General features: G+C 34.5%; 2 protein-coding genes across 3 annotated transcripts; one reads left to right on the top strand and one right to left on the bottom strand.

The window, feature by feature from the left end:
- Positions 1-915: 915 nt before the first annotated feature.
- Positions 916-12,762, top strand: LOC145612196 (uncharacterized). Of its 2 annotated transcripts, none has more exons than XM_081667574.1 (13): positions 916-1,468; positions 3,366-3,515; positions 3,599-3,811; positions 3,890-3,979; positions 4,144-4,260; positions 4,448-4,717; positions 5,753-5,909; positions 6,610-6,687; positions 7,674-7,774; positions 8,561-8,731; positions 9,435-9,509; positions 11,483-11,566; positions 12,144-12,762. In XM_081667574.1, the coding sequence occupies exons 1-13, from the start codon at positions 1,070-1,072 to the stop codon at positions 12,492-12,494; spliced, it is 2,256 nt and encodes a 751-aa protein (XP_081523700.1). In that variant the 5' UTR covers positions 916-1,069; the 3' UTR covers positions 12,495-12,762. The 2 variants fall into 2 exon arrangements, with proteins under 2 accessions (XP_081523700.1, XP_081523699.1); XM_081667573.1 differs by having other exon boundaries at positions 11,483-11,587; positions 12,144-12,760.
- A 717-nt stretch (positions 12,763-13,479) lies between these two features.
- On the bottom strand, positions 13,480-16,576 carry LOC145610482 (protein LAZ1 homolog 2-like). The gene is made up of 8 exons (XM_081665811.1): positions 16,376-16,576; positions 15,966-16,022; positions 15,569-15,677; positions 15,043-15,230; positions 14,884-14,972; positions 14,360-14,609; positions 13,849-14,082; positions 13,480-13,707 (listed from the first exon to the last, which is right to left on the bottom strand). The coding sequence occupies exons 1-8, from the start codon at positions 16,574-16,576 to the stop codon at positions 13,480-13,482; spliced, it is 1,356 nt and encodes a 451-aa protein (XP_081521937.1).
- Between the last annotated feature and the right edge of the window lie 232 nt (positions 16,577-16,808).

The following is a 16,808-nucleotide window of genomic DNA, read 5'->3' as shown; positions in this document are numbered from 1 at the left end:
ATATACAATTAAGTAGTGTATATTCAATGCTTATATGTAGCCATAAGGGCTAAATATAACATTTTGCTTATTATAATAGCAATCAATTAAATCACAAATAAAGTTAGAAAAAGTTAGAATATTATTACTCCCTCCGTCCCCAAATGATAGTCCCTTATGGGCAAAAATCACGGGAATTAAGAAATTTAAATAAAAGTAGTAAAATTACATTGAAAAGATAATTTTACATTGGGTATGTAAAATAGTAGAGAGAAAGTAATAAAAGTACATTGAAAAACAAAATTTACATGGGAAAGTTAAATTTACACAAATATTGTTGCAATTGGAGGGAATTTTAATAAAAATTTGATATTAATGGTACTTGAAAAAAGCAAATGGGACTATCAATTTGGGACTAAAAATAGGCTATAAGGGACTATCATTTGGGGACGGAGGGAGTATTATTTTTCTTATAATAGTGTATATACTGTCATTATCATTATATTTATTAAATATATTCTCTCACACCTTTTTTACTTAGGTTAACACATCATTCATTATTTAATCATCACGAAAACCATTAAACACATTCTTATTAATTAATTAAGTAATTAACCTCAATTAGACAATTACAACAACCTTTTGTTTTAAACCTAATAAAATGAACTATACCTCCATTCCTCCAAGGCTCCAAGGTGGACCAACTCAACAAATTTACCCAAAAAAATAACCCCTAAATTGTTAGCGTCATTATTTGTCTAAATTGTCTTATAATAAGTATCATTAATCAGCATAATTGGTTAATTAACCATATCATAAAAACTTTAATTACCTTATCTTATATTACCTCATTTTTGTTGTGAGTAAATTGGACCGGAGGTAGTTTTTCGTACAAGAAGGGGGTCAGCCCATAACATTTAATCATGAAATGCCTAACTGTATTTCTCTGTTACCTTTTCCTCCAATCTAACACACCTTCCATTCCTCTCTCTTTCCAGAACTTATTCTCTCAGCTCCATAACAACTCTCTCTCATTTTCTCTCTCCTCCTCCTTCGATCACCAAACCCTAGAAATCAACTACCTTCATCAATGGCGGCAGTCGAAGAAGCTTTCATGGAGGCAGTAGAAGAAGGATTGAAGCTCTCAACGAGACTATACTTCGGCAAAGATAGGTCAGTAGCACCGCCAAAACCTCCGCCATCGATGTCGAAGAATCCGACCTTTTACCTTCCGACAGCTCCAATGGTGTACGCCGTAATCACCGACCCTGGAATCGTCGATAATCCTGATATTCCGAGCTACCAGCCGTATGTCTATGGTAGATGTGATCCTCCGGCGTTGATTCCGCTTCAGATGAATAGTGTTTCATTGGAGGTTGATTGTTATTTGGATACGGTTTTTGTTAGGGTTTCTGGTCAATGGCGTGTTCATTGTGTTATGGGAAGTAAGGTCTGTGATTGCCGTCTTGCTGTTCCTATGGGTGAGCAGGTGATCTTCGATTTTTATTTTATTTTTTCTCTCTTCGGTTTTTTTGATTGATTGTATTTTGATTGATTGATGTTTTTTGATTTTGAGAAAAAACAAAAAAATTGGAGTGGTATGAATTAGTCACACTGTTAGAGAATACGAAGTATAAATTTAGAGCTGTCAATTCGAGTATTCGGGTTTAATCAGGTCAGGTCGTGTTAGTATGAGTTATGTGAGTCGTGTACAATGATATAATCTTAGGTCAGGTTAGTTTTTGACAACTCTACTCCGTTCGCGTTTATGTTTGAAGGCGCAATTTCTTAGACATGAGTTTTGTTAGTCTTATGAAGAAAAGGTAGCTGCAACTAAATTGTTACTATATCAGAAACTGCTATAAGTAGGAAGAAAGTTTTGTTTTTTTTTTTTTGGACAATAACAGTGAATTATTTTGGGGGTAATGATGTAATTTTTTATAGGTAGTTTGACAATCCAAGAGAAATGGATTGCTTTATTTTGGAATGATTGAAACAATAATGTACACTAGGGAACATGCCTATCAAATAAGACATTTATAGAGCTCATATGATGCATTGAGTTGAGGCAAGTGCATAAGAGAAAAACTATAGGAGTGTTCTACATGTATTATACAAATCTAATATGAGAAGCTGTTACTCGTACGCTCGAAATCAAGAGCATAATGTTACACTGGCCATTTGCCAAATTTGTTTGAAAGTTAGTAGGATAAGATGCAAGTATCTATTAAAGGGGTGTTACTCCCTTTGTTTTTTTTTCTTCCTACTTTCCTTTTTTATTTTCCTACTTTTGCTGTATTACTTTTATCCCTTCTTATTCCTTACTCTACAACACGGTCCATTTTATACTATATAATGATACTAATGGCTAAACAGTTTTTTCTTTCCTGTCCAAAAAGTCGAGAAAGGGGCCCACTTCCTATAATCTCCATAGTTAATCAGTGGAGAATTATTTTTTGGCAGGGAGAAATTATACTGATTGGTGTTCTAGGCCACATATTAGCCAGTTTTCTTCCAAAAGTTTGTGTTTATGATTGAGGGTGACAAATAACTGACAATGAATACAAGTATTTATTATCTAGATCCATCACTGCTGAGATAGAGCACTTATGAGTTTATGATTTTTTTTTTTTTTCCCCAGTTGTATTCATGGTCTCTCATTGTGACTAAGCTGACTCCTGAATTAGTTAAATAACTGTCATTACTAAGTTATACTTGTATAAACCATTAGTGAGTTTTCTTTCTAAGATGATTGGTGTAAATCTCTGACATATGACTGTGCAGACAGCTAGAATATACTTCACTATTTTCCTGATTTTCATCAGATGCTAAAAATTAAAATGTCATCTGCATCTCCTCTCAAACTAATTTAGTTTTAATGTTCTTTAGAAAAAATACACCGGAGTATATGCTAGTTTGTCAATGCTGAACCAATTAAAGCTCAATTGCCTGCAATGGTTTGTATGATTTTAGTATGTGAAGGTGTGAATGTGTTTGATGCATATCTGTCATTGATTATTATTCATGTAGTTGATCTTAGACTTAATTTAGTTGGATTATTTGTCAATTTCCATTGTGAGCATCGAAGAAGACTAACTCTTATGTACCTTACCTCTGAGATTCAACACTGTTACTTTTTAACATTTTAAAATAATTTTTTTATCATTTAGCATTTTAGCCATAGGTTGTTTTTGAACCTTAAATATCTCATCACTGTCCCAACCTGGTCCTTAACAAGTTAGTGTAGTTGGTCTATCAAATTGTGAATAATCTCCCCCTCTTTCTACTTAACAAGTTAACATCATATAATAGCTGTGATCTCTATTGCTTATTATTGCTGTGATTTCTCCATCCATGTGTTCTCAAACAATCTGTCATTCTAACAGGGTTCAATTCTAGGTGTTGAGATTAATGCTCCTAAAAAGTCTTATCATACTAAACTAGTTTCCAGGGAAGACGCAAAGGATGAAAAGACATCAGGTGGGGATGATGGAGGATTTTTGAGGCCTGACATATTTTTCTTAACAATTCCCGAGGTGAGTTGTCATCTCCTAGTATGTTTGTAATCAGTTATTTTTGTTTATGAAGAATTGGATCTCATGTGCATTCTAACCTTTAGGTTGATGGCGGATCCAACCTTAATATCACAATAAGCTGGTCGCAAAAGTTGTTGTATCATGATGGTGAATTCTCTCTGAGCATACCATTCTGCTTTCCCGAGTATGTGAATCCTGCAAGCAAAAAGATACCCAGAAAAGAGAAGATGCAACTAAATGTCCATCCAGGTGATGGAAGTGAAGTCTTGTGTAAGACTATTAGTCACCCTTTAAAGGTAATCTTTTTATTTATTTATTTTAGAGTTTGATGATATATGAGATTGTATTTCTGAAATATTTTTAGTATCATTCAGGAACGAAAACGACAAGTGGACTCTCTGTCATTCAAGTATGAGTCAGATGTTCTCTCATGGTCAAATACAGATTTTAGCTTCTCATACAGCGTGAGTTATATATCATTGTCAATTTGTGCCTATTATCCTATATAATAGTACTGCCTGGGTGCTTCCGTAGATAGCAGAAGTATATATTGAAGTTACGAGAAATGCAAACTTGTGATTAGTATAAGATGTATATCTAATATCCTTTCTACTTTTTCTCTTTCTAGGTTCCTACAAGCCGTATATCTGGAAGTGTGCTTTTGCAGTCACCATCAATTGAAGATACAGATCAAAGAGAGATGTTTTGTGTGCATCTTCTTCCAGGAACCCAGCAAGGAAAAAAGGTTTGATTTGCTATGTATATGTAATTTACAACATTTAAGCCTAATGAGGAGAGAAAAAAGATCAGTTTATTCTTTGCATCATGTTGGCTTCCATCTGTCTAGATTAATCTTGAGAAAATATGCACTGAAATTTGCACCTTTTCTCTAGATTTGTATATTATCTAATATGATGTTTCCTTTTTGTCAGGTTTTTGCCAGAAATATCATTTATGTTGTTGATACAAGTAGTAGCATGCAAGGGAGGCCACTTGAGGCTACCAAAAAATCATTGGGTGCAGCACTCTCTGAGCTTACTTCTGAAGATATGTTCAACATAATAGCTTTTAATGCAACGACCTTTCCGTTTTCATCATCTATGGAGCATGCTAACCAGGAGACCATTGAAAGAGCCATACAGTGGATGGATGACACTCTACTGGTCGGGGATGGCACCGTGATTTCTCTTGCTCTTGACAAGGTTGTTCTTTTCTCTTTCATGAATGTGTTTCTCTCTCAGATGACTATATTAATGCAAAATTCTGGAAGGGATTTATTGTCAACAGACTGAAACCTCTGGGTTTGATTATGCATCTTGTCATTAAATTTGGACTCTGGTGTTGTATGCTTGACTCTCATTAAGTTTCATATTTCTGCATTGTATGTGACCAATACAAGTCTGCTTGGGCCATGCATGTTCCTGATTGTCAAGGTTTAGTTGTGCTTTTAACTATGTGTCAATTGAGGCAGTAGTGGAAACCAGATCATTAATGTGATTGTGGATAGATGACGTTAAGATTGCCAAGATTGTTGTGAACTTGTGATTGTGGACATTGGCATTAAAATTACCAATACTCCGGTTGAGTTCACCCCTTAATCTTACATGTTTAGCTTTGAGAAGGCACACCACATGTTTAGCTTTGAGAAGGCACACCAGCTGGGGATGGCTATCACACCCGACATATGCTTGCTATGCCAAATCATTAGCGAGTCTTTGCTCACATGTTATTCTTTACTGTGAAATGGCGTGGTATCTTTGGAAAAGACTCTTGGTGTCAGTCAAAGAGGCTTGGGTTTGTCCTTCAATATAAAAGTGGTCACAGGGCCACTTTGTAGGGTTGCAGAGGGGAAGGAGACTAATTTGCTACAGAAAAAATGTTACGGTGGGCGGTGGCATCTTGTAGGGCGTTTGATTGAAATGGACTTTGTAGTTTCTATTCTGCATGATTTATTGTGGGATGCATTAACATTACTAGCATCTTTAAGGGATAAGGCATCTGGTGCTTTGAATGAAATTTCAATTGGGGGAGATCAATAGGCACTGGACTAATTTGTAAATTTGTTTAACTGTTTTGCATTTCTGTGTGAGGGCATCTTTTGCTGCTTTAATTAAATAATTTTCATATATCCATAAAAAGAGATTGATATGAGCTACTGCAGATAAGCTGCCAGATCCATCATGTCCCTTTTATACTTTTCGCTGCGGAACTTAGATTAATATCCCTCTTGTTTTCAGGCAATGGAGATGTTATCAGATACGCACAAATCCTTACCTTTGATTTTTCTGATTACTGATGGGGCTGTTGAAGATGAGAGACGTATATGCAAGGTTGTAAAGAGTCGTCTCTCCAATACAAAAGCCATATCTCCACGCATACACACCTTTGGAATTGGTAAATAGTCTAAATACTGTTCTTTCTTGCCTTATAGCATTGATGGTGCTCTTAGTAATGATATTGTGTTTTGACAAAACATTTTACGTACAAAATAAACTGCATTGTTCCATAAATGTTGCAAATGTATATTGCATTCTCTATGTCATTTCTATTTGATATTCCGTGCTTTTAGATTCAAAAATATATCAAAGATTAGATATTAAATTCTCCAATTGGATCAACTATGGGAGGGGGTGGGAAAACTTGATTGGCTGTACCATCTTGTTTACTCCTTGCATTGATGCATATGATGATATCTTGCTTAGTAATACCCATTGTGTGAAGTTGCATTTCACTACAATATCTTGGGTCTCTTTGATTATTTCTGTGATTTTCACAAGGAACCCATCTTTATCATGATTGGGATTCTATACATGATGTAGTTGAAAATGTTCCGTCACTTTGTTGCATTTTATGTGACTTGCACAGTTATGCTATGTGTTAGTGTTGTTTTTTGTTGGTGCAAACTGCAAAGAAATCTTGGCCCCCTCTTTTTACTCCGCATCAGCATCAACTCGCTGTTGTTGATTGAAACACAAAATTATAAATAACTTTAGTGGGTAGTGAACAAATTCTGGGAAAGGTTGTTGCCTATTGGTGTAAGAGCCCTTTATCTTAAATGGGTGAATCTGAAACTCATATATGGTACTGAATGCAGGTATATATTGTAATCATTACTTTTTAAGAATGTTGGCAATGATTGGGCAAGGTCATTATGAAGCTGCCTATAACGCAGGTTAGTCTCATACTCTCATGGTTTTTGATTTGAAACTTCTCCAAGTTATGGAGTCTGCTTGCAGTCAGATGATACACAAAAATAGCCTATGTGTCCATCTTTTGCTGGTCCAAATCATCAAATTTATGTTGTGTAACCCTTTTTTTATTATCTCCCCTTGAAATCCTTTCTTCTGTTAATTTTTGGGGTCTGTATTTGAAGACAATAGAAATTGACAAGTGAATTAATGTACAATAATATTCAATAGAATTTGGTAACCCAAACCAAACCTAAACCATATCTAATAAAAACTGAAATAAATTTCCAATTGACTATTCTATGATAAGTGTCCTTTGGGTTCTATAATCATCTATGTGAGATATTATCATATATTGATTTCAAAAAAAATAAAGGGCCTAACTAAGAGTTACATTTAAACATCTGGATATTGGAACATATTGGAGTCCCTGTGGTTACTGGTTAACTTGGGGAAAAATCAGAATGAATAATAGCATTCCGTAGTGTATTGGTTTGGAACTGAATGAAGCAGATTCGTTTCACAATTGTTAGATAAGGAATTGATTAAAAATAAATTTCCATTCTATTTCTCCCAAATCACACCTATTTTTGAATAAAGATACCTTTTTTTTGTTTCTTGAGCTTTTACTCTCTCCATATTATAAACCATTAATATTTTTCAATTTATAATTTTGTGGAATATCATTTAATAAATATTTTTTTTTATTGTCATGTTAATCATTCGTTTTCTTTTTCTGGGGTAAAATTTGTAGTTAGAGATTGGGCACATAAAGCAAAGTCACAAGTATATATAACATGTTACTTATGTAGTGGCCAGGCTCATGTTAATGTGAAAATATATCTTGCAGGAAAGAGAAAAGGAAATATGTTTTATTTATTTACTAGTATATTTTGTTATTGTTGTTCATGCAGTGAGAGCCTTTCAACTCTGACTCTGATTCTTATTTTATTGTTTTCGGTTTATTCAGATTCGATAGAGTCTCGTTTGCAGAAATTAATTACTACAGCCTCATCTACCGTGCTCACAAACATAACTTTCGACACATTAGATGAACTTGATAATGTCGAGGTTAGTCTCATCTTCTTATTTGTGGACTTTAGAACCTGTTTGCATCATATTGCTCATATCTAATTATATGTTTATATAGGCTCCCCACTATAGACTGTTTTTTATGGTATGCTTCGAGACTTAAAAAATGAGTTCATATCTTTTTCTATTCTTTAGTTATGTGCTAACTTATTCCTGCTTATTACATCTATAGCTTTGATATCAAGTTGTGGAAAGGCCAAAGGGGTTATATTTGGTCTCAAATTACGTCTTTATCACTGTATATCTCAGACATTCAGTATACTAGAACATGGAGTTCTGTTCTTTTAATTGAAATATAGAGATAAAAGGGATAATGAAACTGATAAGTTTGGCAATAATGTTCTGAACGATTCATTCATGCTCGACTATGGAGTAGTATAACAAAGGAAAGTATGCATTTGGTGTATCAATGAATTGAAACTTTGTGTCACATTCTTGAGTCCAGTCCGGAGTTTGACACTCATTTCTAAAATTATAAGCATTATAGCTGGTAACATTGCTCTATGTACCTGAGTTTGACTAATTTGGTTTTAGACTTGTTTATGCATGTCTTTGAAACTATTGTATTTGATAGGTCAGGTGCTGTAGTATCAGGGTAAAAGCTCTTTTATTTAATCTCTTCTGCTAACATTTACACTAAATGAGCTAGTGTGATAGCTGCAAATTTGTTGGACTAGCTGTAAGATATGTTCTTTATGTCCTAGTTGATAACATGCTTATTAGTCTACTGAATGCCATTGCATTTGTTTGCAATCAAAATATCAGGTGCACCCAATCAATGTTCCAGATCTTTCATCACAAAGCCCATTGACAATATCAGGAAGATACAATGGGAAGTTTCCTGAAGTTTTCAAAGCAAGAGGCATTATTGCTGACATGACATGCTATGAGTTGGATCTGAAGGTTTACAAGTCAAAGGCAATCCCTCTTGATAAAGTAAGATGTCATCCCTGTTTTTATTTCTCTGGCTTTTGAGTCTGTTGGAGGTTTTGTTGCCAAATTTTGTACGTCATATGTGTCAATTAGCATTGTGGGATTGTTGGAACCTGGCTAATTATTAATGCACCTTAGATGATATATCAGTTTGATATTTCATTGAATACTGCTAACCATTAATGCACCTATATCTGTTTGGTACTTTGATGTTTCATCAAATACTGCCTTTAAAACTAAAAACAGTTCAAGGATGGAAACCTCATAAACTGATATATTGCTCCACTTTTTTCATCTTGAGTCTTGACATCATTGTACCATTGTGAGATCTGCTCATCTCCATGCTGATAGCATTTCTATTCTAAATTTGAAAATAAAGCAACACAATTTTATCATTAATCTATTATGTTTAATTTAGAATAATTACGTAAAGAACAACTTATCTAGTTTGGTATTAAATGAAATTCCTTAGATGATATGTAAGAAGCATTTATAAGATCCCTTTGTTCTCAGGCACCAAACCATTTCATGAAAAAAACAGTATACTAGGTATAGAAGCCTTTGTCAATACGTAGAATAAGTGCACGCACGTTTTGTGTCTCTATAGTTTATACTTCTGACAAAATGAACTAGCATTGCATACATTTTTAACGTTTTTTTTTTTTTTTTTTTTTTTTTTTTTTTGGCTGATTGTTCTATGAAAAAGATATTGGCCTTGCAGCAAATTACCATGTGCACATCTGAAGCATGGTTTTTGGAGGATAAGCAACTTGAGACAAAGGTACCTTACTTTATCTTTGGTGCTTTTTGAAGTTTGTCTACCCCCTCCCCTGTCATGTGATGTGCATGTGTAGTGAAAATGCAAGAACGCAAACAGAGGGAGTAATTTGCAATATAATAAGACAGAAAAATTAATGTGCTCTTTAAACTGGGTCCAATAACATTTAGAGCTAAAGAACAACGAAGCTATTGGTTATAATGAAAAAGGACTTGTATAGAACATATACAAAAAAACATGCACTGCTAGTAGGTATGCACCATTTGGTCAGGACCGGAATGGATTGGACCCTGACACGGACAAGACCAAGGGCCCAGTCTCTGGTCCTTGAAAATCCATGATTCCAGTTTTCTATACCTGGAAAAATCCAGTCCAGAACAGGGACTTGGTATCCCATAAAAATATTTTTTGAGTGAAGGTCTGTGTTGAAATCTTATTTGTATGATTTATTCTTTTTATTAGTGAAAATAATGTACTTGTGTATTGTGATTAGGACATATGAAATGCTACTAACAATCTTGTAGAAAAGAAATTGCAAATGTTATTTATTTTAGAAATGTTAAATCATGGAACAGGCCCTGAAATTCTGGTTTGGACCGGTCTGGAATTATTCTGGTTCGTGGTCCACAGAAAAATGGCAGTTCTTCCAGGCTGGTTTTGTATGATTAAATTTCGGTCTGCTCTGGGTTTAATCATTTTGGATCTTTTTCTTTTTTTTTTTTTTTAATTTTTTTTAAATTTTTTTTTTTTACACAAATATACCGGCTATGCTTAGATTTGTATAGTTGTATTGTTAGAGAGAGAAGTATGTAGATAATAATTTTTAAAACAGGAAAATAATGCTTTATAAGTATTGTAACAAATATTGCTCCCGTTAACATAAATTTCAAACTCAAAAAAGGCAAATATGAAAATTTTACATGAATTTATGAACAATAAAAGTTGAAATTTTTAATTATTCATCAGAACAGATCTATCATCAGAAACCAGAGTCGTTACAATTCTATAAACATTCACTGGAGATATTTAAACCAACCTAATCCTATGTAAATTGCTTAAGGTTGGCTAAATGGTGAGTTTGCGGTAGTAAAGGGTGAAGCTTTGAGAGGCAGGCTAGGAAAGAGTTGCAAAGAGGGTAATAAGATATCTGGGAAAGTAATTGATGGAATTCAAGAAAGCAGAGGGAAAATATGGTTTGCTACTCTAGAGAGAAATGCAAAGAAGTTTTGGGGAGGATTAAAGAACTTGATTTGGGTTTGAATTCAAAAAAAATTTAATTTGATCTTGATGCAAAAGAGTAGACCTAATGTGTTATAAACACGAACTTTTAATTTGGCCATGTACTGTTAGTATTACATTGCTATGTTTAGTTCACTTTATTGTTGTTTATCTCATCTGAACTTATTTTATCCTGCTTTGATATGATTGCTTAATTTGACTAACTTTGACCTTTATATGTATGCTTAATCCATAAATCTGAACTTATTTTATCCTGCTTTGATATGATTGCTTAATTTGACTAACTTTGACCTTTATATGTACGCTTAATCCATAAGGAAAAAAAATATTAAATGAGGTTTTATTAGATCTGTATAAATTTGTATTTTCCAAGTACGTATTTTTCGTAATTTTATTAATACAAATTTAAAGATATTTGACAATTAAAAATTGAAAATTATATGATAAGGTCTGATCAATTATTTTTTAAAAAAAAATCTGATCTAGAATAAGCAATTAAACACACATGCAAAGAGAGTTTTGCATAAATTATGATGATGAGATATTCAAACAATGATGCTGTGAAGAGGTGAACTCTTTGATGCTGTTTGAACTGGATCTGTTTATATATAAGTCCTTGGAAGATCATATTAGTCCTTTGGTAGCATCTGTACAGCTACAATGCTTCAATTACTCATACTTTACAGCAGTTTGTAATTTACACTAATTATTGTCTGCACTTGTTCTTTGATTGGCAGGTTGTAAAACTGAGCATTCAAAATGGCATTGTCTCAGAATATACATCCATGGCCATATTCATGACTGAGACCCTAAATAAAGAGGTAGAAGTAATTGCAAAGCAGGTATTGTTGAGACATCACTTAGTCACTTACTATATTATGAATCACTTAATACACTTGTTAATCCTGGTATTATGGCATTGTCTTAAGAACCTTGAATTCCTGCTCCATGTCCACCCTCCAAAGTATTATTGGAATCTTGACTGAGCACCTGGTAGTGCTGAGGAGTTAGCAGGAAAGAGAAAACCATTTTGAATGCTGCATTAGTCTGTAGAGCCAATACCCTTACCTCTTGTAACATCAGAGAGTTGGGAGTATGTGGCACAACCTTTTTTTTTTCCGTTAAAAACCCAAAACCCGTAACCTATAAGGAAAATTGCTAGATCCACATATTTTTTGTCCAATGACTTTTGAGCTCACATTTCAGGGCCTCAGGCATTCCTCATTAACTTGAAATTACACATCAGCTCAGGATATTGAAATACATAGGGATCTTGACATGTTCATGATCATATTTCCGGTTTTTTTCAACGTTTAAATGTTAAGGGGGTGTGTGTGGGCTAGCATTTATGTTAGGTTTGTAGCCTATACTTATAGTAGTGTGTTTGTTTGTGAGCAGAAGAAAACACCGAGCAAAGGTGACGCAGAAAAGACAGACCCTGAGCCCAAGAGACTAAAAGTGTTGAGAAATATCGGCATTGGGTTCGGAAATAAGAAGGCAACTGCTGAAAATATCCCTCCAGGTTTTAAAGAACCAAAAATGCCAGAGCCAGCTGAAGTGTTCGCAAGGGCAGCCTCAGATTGCTGCACAACAATGTGTGGGTACTGCTGTTGTATGTGCTGTGTACAGGTATGTTCGAAGGTCAATAACCAATGTGCGATTGTTTTCACTCAGCTTTTCACATCCCTCGCTTGTTTCGGCTGCATTGCATGCTGTTCAGAAATATGCTGCTCAGGAAACAATAACTAAATGTTACAGACCGTACAGTACATGGTATTCTCAATTCATTTATGTCTATACTTTTTAGGGGATGGTGTTATAGGTTAGTTTCTTACTGTAAATTACCTTTTCATTTTTAGTTACTGAAAATTTTGTGAGTACATAAGTATCACTTATATGATAATAGCTGACATATTCAATTTATGCAACTTTCATTAGCAAAAACATTGTATACAGCAGAAGTGCTATCTATTGTTGATGATCTATAGAAATATTCCAAATCAAATTTTGATATATTTCCTCTTATTCATATTTTATCCTTGTTTACAATAGAACTGTAATTTATTTTGTTTTTGTTTTTTTTTTTTCCTCTCAATTTTCAAAATAAAGCTTGCTAATAACCATCATTATATCAATTTGTCATCTATCTTTTTTTTTTTTGAACGGCATTTGTCATCTATCTTGAATGAACTGTAATTTAACTTGGTCTAATTTGATGAGACCTATATCAATCGTAATTTATCCTTGAATGAACTAAGCTTAAGCTGATGGTTGATCACTCACATGAAATGCCCTTTGGGCTTGCTCTCCCTTACCTGGGGTGTATTAATTCCACTTTGAAGGAGGGTTGGATGAAATTCAAACCCGTGACTTTTATGTCACGTTGGCTCTAATACTATCAACTAGATGCTTAAGTTGATGGTTAAGGCTAGAATAATATTATATACTCTATCACTATACGCCAAATAAATTACTCCATAGGTTGTAATTTTAACTACTCTCTGATGTGCGCAACTTTGCATCATAATTTGATTAAAATTGCTAATAATTGATCCAAGAAATTATAACACATTGACCCATGTTCATAATAATTTTTTCCTAGCAAAAAATCACCTACATAATGTATACATTTATGCACCCAAAAAAATCTGTAAAACTACAAAAAAAAAAATCTGCTACAGCTTCCTAATGAACCATACCTAAAAAGGAAGACAAAAATAGAAATAAGTATGTATCAAGAAGTTCCATTTACAGTTTTGGTGATCTTCATCTTTTCGGATGTTACTTGAGACTTGTGAACTCCTTGTTGATCATCCTCAACACGTTCCTCGATCTCCACATCAGACTCTTTCTTGTCCTCAGAACCAACCGTTATCTGGTGAAAGCTTTCCTGGATTTTCGTTACACCTTTCTCAACAGGCTCTATTGCCTGGTTTATTGTCAGCTTTACATCCTCAACTACCTGCCATGTACTCATTCAGTAGTGAAAATATTACAAGTATTGAAGATTTGAAGCATTACATTTGTTTAACTATGAAATGCCCATTTCTGGGTGTCGAAAACCACTCAATAACTAGTAGTCCAGTACAGCAAATGTTTATACCTGCTGACCACCCTCACGGACGATGTCTTGCACACTCTCACTGATGCTTGTTCCAGGAGCTTTGACCTCAGTTTCAGTCTTCTCAATCACGGTTGGTCCTTTATCCTTTCCTTTCTCTATGTCAACGACTGTTTTCTCAGTCCGGGAACTAATTTTTCCATACTCAGAAATTGTTATGAAATTATAGGGCTTTGCTGAAAAGACGTAGACATGGGCTATAGCAGCTATTGCCATCTGTGCAGATAACAAACCATTACTATGTGCACGTAGCCTGTGAACAAGTCAATTTCTATAATGATGATAAATGAAACAAGACTAGCATCTTTTTGAGACAACGTTGTCAAAAACAACATATCATAGATGGCACCCAAAGGGCCATAGCCGAAACCAAAACTTGTTCCTGTGTATAATAAAACATAATACATACATAAATTTTTTAAAAAAAACTGGTAAATTCATTCAAATGGCATAAAAGTCTGTTAAAAAAAAGCCAGCAGGATACAATACTTACCTCTATGCAGATCAAAAAATCTTGCAAACCAGTCTGAACTATCCCGTCTTTAGGAAGAACTCCAAGTGTACACAGGAGTACAATTCCAACGCCTTGCCACCACGTAGCAAACACAATAGCCTTGAAGCTAATGAACTTTGCAAGCGGTTTTATTGGTTTGAGTTTCTCATGAGTCACATTATAAAACTGAACCAAACAATATAATGCCCACATTTGGCTGAAGTTCAGTACAATTGTAATATATGGATACCTGAAAAGACACTGATGACTATATCAGAGTCGAACACAATTGCAATTTGTCATCACAAATTATAAATGCTGCTCACTTATATGGCATACTACTATATCTATTCCATATTGACACACCGAATTGTAAATTTGAATTCATTGTTTCTCTAGTGTAGATATCTAAACAAATGCAACTTATGGGAAAAGAAACTAAGCCTGCATTATCTAAAGTCGGATAAAACTGAACTAGAAGATCATAAGCATACTGGCAACCTTTCTGATTATAGTTAGCTTACCCATAATATGACTTGAACTGTCCGTCACCATATACACCGCATACCTCCAGAACGAAAGTTAGGAATGCACAAACTGTCTTCAAAATCATCTGGTTACTATGCAGATGTTAGTTTGACAATAACTTTAGCACAACCTTCAGAAACTGCAGAGATACTTACATATTGTACCAGACCAAATTTGATTATAGAAAACAATTGTTCTCCAAGTTCAGTTGGCCGTAGAAAGAAGTTACGAAATGATGATGGATGTGACAATTCTGGTTCTGTGTCTCCTCCTTCAAGCAGTGGCTTGTTAAGTACGTTTCTTGATTCATCCTTCAGTAGTTCTAGAACTCTTTCTTCTCCACCTGTCATGAGATGAATTCTCGTAGATTCAGCACAACACATATGTCATCAGAAGCATAATAAAAATCAAAATAAATAGATGATCAGCAACAAATTTCTCACAATCAGCTTGAGGAACCAAATTCTTAGCGGCAGACTACTTTCATACCCCTACAAATACGATTACAAGTGAATTGCACAACATAGTAAAGGACTTAATGCTACAAAGAATGAAGCAATTGCTACAATTGCACCTTCACCCCTTCACTGGAGAAATTCTAATGCTCAACATAAGAACTAACAGAAATATAAAGAACTGGTTCTTTCACGGTCTACAAATCTGATGAAAGTTGAAACTTACCGAGGCAAGAAATCAGATAGCTCCCAAAAGCGTATAATGCATACGCTTCATAGCAATTTCTCAAAATATCACAAGCTAGAGAAGTCTTAGGATTGGACAAGGATATAATCTGAGAGAGAAAATTTATCAATCAGATGATCTGTAACAGTCACTTATAATACACTTACAAATTTCATTTCAGGAGTTACCTTTCGCCTTCTTATCAGGTGGAATGGGATAATTGAAGAATAATTGAAATATAACAAAAACAAAAAACAACAGAAAAGAGGAAATTTTTTTAAGAGCAACAAAAAAGACCAGAAAGTCCGAGCCTCCTGCTAGGCTGCTGCCCTCCTCCGTTAATGCCTTTATAATTTTTCTCAGCAAACAGAAATCAGAACCTAAGAAGGACACTTACTGATTCAGTGGCGTAGATAGGAACTATGAGAAGCACGGCAACAATCCATTTTTGCTCCTGGATAGAATTTTTCATATCAAAATAGTCATTACAGTACATTGTCATTTGACAAGAAAAGGAGACATGAAAAGCAGCCGTCAATTAAAATTGCCTGCGTAAATTCCTATAATAACAGCTGTAGTAAACACAGTGCAATGATACCAACTTCTAGTAAAACACGTAAATTCCTATAATTAAGTGAAAATTGCCTGCGTTGAAGCTTCTTTATTGTACACCATATGTCAAGTGCAAATTCATATGTTGTAAGTATGTGTTTTAAGGCATTCAGGTTACAATCAGCAATCATACCAGCAACGCAATTATACACAAATGATCGCATCAAAAAAGTAAGGCACAAGTGAAGAGTGTACCGCAGGATTATTATAAGCTCGTAGATGTTGAAATATCAGAACGATGGAGAGAAGTGAAGCCAGCAACGCAAAGAACCCTGCAGTGATAATGGCTGGTTTGCGGATTTCCTTGTATTCTGTCATTTCATGTTCGATTACGCTGGCAAGACTGACAACCACATCAAGAAAATGGTGGATATCTTGGCTGAACATCTCCTGCATCCAACTTTTCACCACTACAAAACCTTAAAAGAAATTAACTAGTGTTTGTATGTTCGTTGTTGACAGCTGAAGTACTTGTCTAAACAAAAGTTGAAACTCTAGCATAGTATCTAACTAATGAACAAAAAGCTCATTGACAAAGGAAGTAATTATCAACATATTTGTTGTGCAGCGTATTCCTTAATATCTTTGGTAATTTTGGGCAAATGCCTTGGATTTTGTCACAATTTAA

The sequence above is a fragment of the Chenopodium album genome, chromosome 24, assembly GCF_948465745.1.
Source record: "Chenopodium album chromosome 24, dcCheAlbu1.1, whole genome shotgun sequence".
Classification (NCBI taxonomy): Eukaryota; Viridiplantae; Streptophyta; class Magnoliopsida; order Caryophyllales; family Amaranthaceae; genus Chenopodium; species Chenopodium album.
This window is presented reverse-complemented; position numbering and strand designations above follow the sequence as displayed.